General features: G+C 33.5%; 1 protein-coding gene across 2 annotated transcripts; it reads right to left on the reverse strand.

The window, feature by feature from the left end:
• Positions 1-532: 532 nt before the first annotated feature.
• Positions 533-4878, reverse strand: LOC127787281 (probable WRKY transcription factor 56). 2 transcript variants are annotated; one of them, XM_052315250.1, is made up of 2 exons: positions 4417-4878; positions 533-828 (listed from the first exon to the last, which is right to left on the reverse strand). In XM_052315250.1, exons 1-2 carry the CDS (start codon positions 4842-4844, stop codon positions 639-641), a joined length of 618 nt encoding a protein of 205 aa, XP_052171210.1. In that variant the 5' UTR covers positions 4845-4878; the 3' UTR covers positions 533-638. The 2 variants fall into 2 exon arrangements, with proteins under 2 accessions (XP_052171210.1, XP_052171208.1); XM_052315248.1 differs by having other exon boundaries at positions 533-831.
• Positions 4879-5214: the final 336 nt, after the last annotated feature.

Consider the following 5214-nt stretch of genomic DNA (forward strand, 5'->3'; position numbering starts at 1 on the left):
ACCAACTTCCATATAATCCTAGACTTGGGCTGGTTATCCATCTTCAGTAAGTTGATCTTTTTGCTTATCTACAATAACTTGGTTCTTCTTTTCAACCTTCTAGTCCCATATTTGCTTCTCATTGAACTCAACATCCCTTGACCATACAACATTTTTAGTAGTGGGGTTGTAAAGCTTGTACCCACTTAATTACATTTGCTTCATAGCCCAAGAAGATGCATTTTTGACTCTTATCTTCTAGTTTTATCCCCTTTTTTTTAGTGTTTTGGCATATGCAGCATTGCCAAAAACTTTGAGACGATCAACTCTGGGTTTCTTCAAACTCCAAGCTTCCTCCAGTGTGATATTTCCAAGGCTTTTGGTGGGAAATTGATTCAGTAGGTACACAATACACGCAGTTGCATCACCCCAAAACTCTTTTGGGACACTTTTTTCTTTTAGCATGCTCTAACACTAAATGTTGGTAGATCTGAGATTTTCCACTCATACTCTCTCAATCACGTTGTGTGTGACACTTGGAATTCTTGGAATTCTTGTAATTAGATCTGAGCTTCTTCTGACACTTGGAATTCTTGCTTGTACATGCAAGTTTAATATTTAACACGAGAGAAAGGTAAGCTATAAACAACGTGTAGAAATTAGGGTTTTAGAAATGGGAAATTAAGGAGGCGAAGTTGGCTGAGGAGAGGAGCCAATGTGTCCATGAGTTTTTGAGAGGGATGGTTGTGGATGCCCTCATACGTTGTCACAACAACACTTGTATCTCTTGATAGCCGTTGGATCTGTTTCTTCACGTTGCATGTATGATACGTGCACCGGTAATAGCTCCTTCTTGGAATTGCAGGGTGCACAAGATATGTTAGGAATTTAAATTGCAAAGATAAAAAAAAATAATAATATAAATCTAATTTGGGTAAATTTTTAGTGCCTTTCCACAGTAAGAACCCCCTCCCCCCCACAAAGGCCTCCACCAAACAAAAGTCTTGATTTATTTGTTCTAGGCAGAGAAATATAAAACAAAATGCTGTTAATGAATTAGGTGAAAAATAATTAGCATTTTGTTCATTAGTCATATCAACCTGACATATAACACCAACTACGTACATCATTAATTGATGTCGACTGCATAAATAGATCTCTAATAATATCACTATTCAAGTTACATTTTGTCTTAGATGTGTGTTTATATATCCATCTTCTTCTCACGTCTACATATATGCATATGTACCCAAGCCATTTTGAATCATAATTCTAACATCTTATTATCACTAGCTACCACTCAATCTTATTAATTATATATGTGGCCTTTTTTTTTTTTATGTTTACTTGTATAATTGCACATTTACTATAACATTCTCATTTCGATTAAGTTTATATTTTACACATGTTGCCACTTAATGTCCTTGTAGCCATCTGATAGTGGTTTTCTTTTTCACCCTAGTTGGGAATAGATAATTTATAACAAAGTTTAGATTTCAAAGATATAGAATTGCATATATATATATATATATATCAATTTTGCCATAATTTCTTTATATTTGAAGCCCCACCTTTTTCTAGCCTCAAGTAGTACTGTTGTAAAAAAAAATTAACTTTTTTTTTTTCAATTTTACAAGTGAAAAACGTAAAGGACCAAACATCTCATGCATGAGAAGTATGAGCTTATAAGTTCAAAACATTTCAAATTCTTTGGTTGTGGATATTTATAGTGTTATTTTTTGTAAGACTCGTTTAAAATTATAACAAATCTAAGAGCACTTCACCTATTTTTCTTTTTTCTTTTTTTTTTTTTGGTTGTCTTCCTTAATCTTTTTTAATAGGTACTTGTTCCATTATATTCATCAAGCTTAAATGTACTTTTTTTACATGATTAGATTATCTTAATTATATTATACGCATGGTATTATCTTTAATAATTATGCTCATTTTTAATTTTATCTTTTTTATATGATTGCATGTCATCTCCATCATACCCATATTTTGTATGTCTTTATGCTTTAATGTCCAACATTACAAGCCATAGGCACAATAAAGTTGGTTTAATTTTATAATTATCTTATAATTTTTTTAACTTCTAACAAAATACTTGTTTTCGGCTTATCAACTTTAACAATTATTAAAATTACCTCCAACCACCATGCATGTGGCTTAGGTCATATGCGTGGAGACCTTTATAGTTTATTTTTGTCCTTAGATATCCTTATTACGTGATTACCTTTCTGTTAAAACGCCTCCTCTATTAATTTTTGACGTAAATGATGTTAATTAAAATCAAATTAAATTAAATTTAACCAATCCTATATTAATCTCTCTTTATTTATAAAAAACAAAAACTTAAAAAAAAAAACAAATCTTGTAAAACATAACATGGCTTCTCTTTTTTTTCAGAAAATAAGGATTGACAGTGGCAAAGGGCATAGACATGCTATTTTTTTTATTATTGTACCTTGGGTTAATATTATAATATTGGTTAAATTTAACTTCATTTCATTTTCAATTACATCATTTATATTAAAGACTAATAAAGAGGGGTATGGGTAAAAAGGGTAAATCACTTAGACTTATAGGGGCAAAAAGGAAAATCATATAGAATTCCCATATAAATAACTCAAATCACAAGGGTATAAGAACAATTTTACCCATATGTAGTGGATGCATGTAGTATGAGATGCCCATTCTACCGCACATTAGTTTTAAAAAGAATATTAGTTAGCGTGAAAACTATTGCATGGTTTTTCAGTGTATAAAAAAAAAAAGGGTAAAATGGACCCAAATAATTCCTATGTGATTGGGGTTATTAAATATGATTCACCTCTATATATGGTTTTAAAATGCTTCTAGGGTCTCTAGGTTTTGTTTTTTTGGCAAAGACACTCCCCACATTATTAACTCCATTAGATTAATGTAAATTATTTAAAAGAAATATTAGTCAAATTAAAATAAATCTTAATTAAATTAAAATAAAATAAAAGAATTGACAGTTGTAACCCATCGTCGGCCGAGGGGGGGGGGGGTTTCTTGTGTGTGTATATAAAAAGAAGAGAGATTAAGAGATGAGAGGAAAAAGAATACAAAGAATAATTGACATGAGAGAAGAAGAAAATGAAGAAAACCCCATGGGTTTGGCCACCAAATCTATTAGTTCACAAAGATTATGTCAAACACTAATAAAGAAGTATTTTGAGTATAAAAAAGTAAATTACAAAGACTTTTTAGGAACAAAAAGGAAAACCATATGGAATCCCCTTGCAAATAATCTAAATCGCAAGCAACTAAGAATAATTTACCCATATGTAGTGGATGTAAGTAGTATTATGATATATTCTTCAAAATCTATGAAAAAACTAATGACATGTGTCGAATGGGCAAAATATTCATTCTATTGCACATTGATCTTTAAAAAGAACATCACTTTAGTGTGAAAACAATTGCACAATTTTTTAATGTATAAAAAAAGGGGGTAAAATGCACCCAGACCCATGTGGTTTAGGTCATTGGCCAATACAACCCCTATATAGTTTTGAAATGCTTCTATTGGTCCCCTTGATTTAGTTTTTTTTAGGAAGACACCCCTCAATTACTAACTCTATTAGATTAATTTAAATTGTTTTTAGTTAGATATTAATTAGTTTAAAATAAACCTTAATTAAATAAAAATAAATTTGTTGGAACCTATCACTAGCAATGAGACTTCCTCCAACAGTGGGTTCTAGGAGCCCATCATTGATGAATGCAACACCCATTGGAACAGCCGTTGCCGGTGGGTTCTAGTACAGATACACCCACACAGGGAGAAAGAAAAAGATGGAGTAGAAGAAGAAGAAGAAGATTAACCGACTGATAGATCTCGCCATCAATGGAGTTCAACACTCTTTTTCTTTCTCCTTGTGTGTGGGTGTGTGTACTAGAATCCATTTGTGACCAACACCTTGTCAATGGGTTTTAGCCCTAGAGCTTGCTGGGGTCCACTAGAACTGTCATTGACGACGGGTTTTAACCAGCAATTTTTTTTTATTTTTTATTTTAATTTAATCCCGGTTTATTTTTTTAACTTAATTAATATTTAATTAAAATAATTTAGATTAATTTAACAGAGAGGGATATCTTCACCAAAAAAACCTAAATCATAAAGATGAATTCAAGTATTTTCAAATCAAAAGAGGTGTCTTAGTTAATAACCCAAACTACATGGAGTGTGGGTGTATTTTAATTATAAAAAAAATAAGCAGAAGAAAACGATTAATGCACGATAGAATATATGGCCATTTCGGCCCATGCATTCAGCTGTCCATCATCGATCGATTTTTAATTAATCAGCATTCATTTTATATATTATTATTATTATTATTATTATTATTATTGTGAGAGCAGTTTGTACGTTAAGAAGCATGCAGAAGAATAATTAATGGTGGGTACCTGGGATGCATGCTATTCTTGACAGCCTTCTGCCCATATTTCCGCCACCGGTAACCGTCGTCAAGAACGTCCTCCGAACTCCGAGTATGAAAGGCCACCCTTGCCGCCTCCGGAACGCTTCTCTTGTTCCTTCCACCACCTGAACCTGATGATGATCTCCCTTTACCTTTCTTATTGCTGCCGCCGGAAGAACTACTATCTCCTACTCCTTGATGATCAATAATATCACTCCTATTCATAGATACATTTAGCGGCAGTTCAGGAATATTCCGACGATGAGGATGATCATGGCCAGTGAGGAGGCTGAACCACTCATCAATAATGTCCTCTCCAACCATCTCAAGGTCTTGCCCAGCTGGTTGGGAAAGCGGTGGAGGAAGGAGCATTGATGAGGTTGGTGGAAGTGAAGGTGCGAAGAGGTAGGGCATATTGTCGGTGGCGGTTTGAGGTGGCGCTGGGACTTCCTCAGCCATGAGCGGTGGCGGCGACGTCTTCAATTAATGTTATTGGAAGAATGTTTGGGGAATTTATGTTTGAGGCTCAAAGGTGGTGGTAGTTGGGAGAAGGTTGGACGGTACATGTTGCCTTGTGGCCATGATATATAAAATCCAACAAAACATCACCAACTTCTGTTCAACTGCCACTGTTCAAGGAGCTTTCTAATAATTTAAACAATGATATTCTATCATTTAGTATCACTTTAATATATCTCTTCCTTTTAAATATCTGGAGATAAAGTGTCTCATGTCATTTTATACAAAATTTCTTATACAGCACTACCTAGCTGGCTAGCTAGCA

This window comes from Diospyros lotus, chromosome 12, assembly GCF_014633365.1.
Source record: "Diospyros lotus cultivar Yz01 chromosome 12, ASM1463336v1, whole genome shotgun sequence".
Classification (NCBI taxonomy): Eukaryota; Viridiplantae; Streptophyta; class Magnoliopsida; order Ericales; family Ebenaceae; genus Diospyros; species Diospyros lotus.

Bases quoted from the DNA above. Each gene is read 5' to 3' on its own strand.
- LOC127787281 (XM_052315248.1), bottom strand. From the start codon at position 4,844: ATGCCCTACCTCTTCGCACCTTCACTTCCACCAACCTCATCAATGCTC. The intron at 832-4,416 runs GTACCCACCATT...TGCAATTCCAAG, and splicing joins AAGAATAGCATGCATCCCAG to AAGGAGCTATTACCGGTGCA.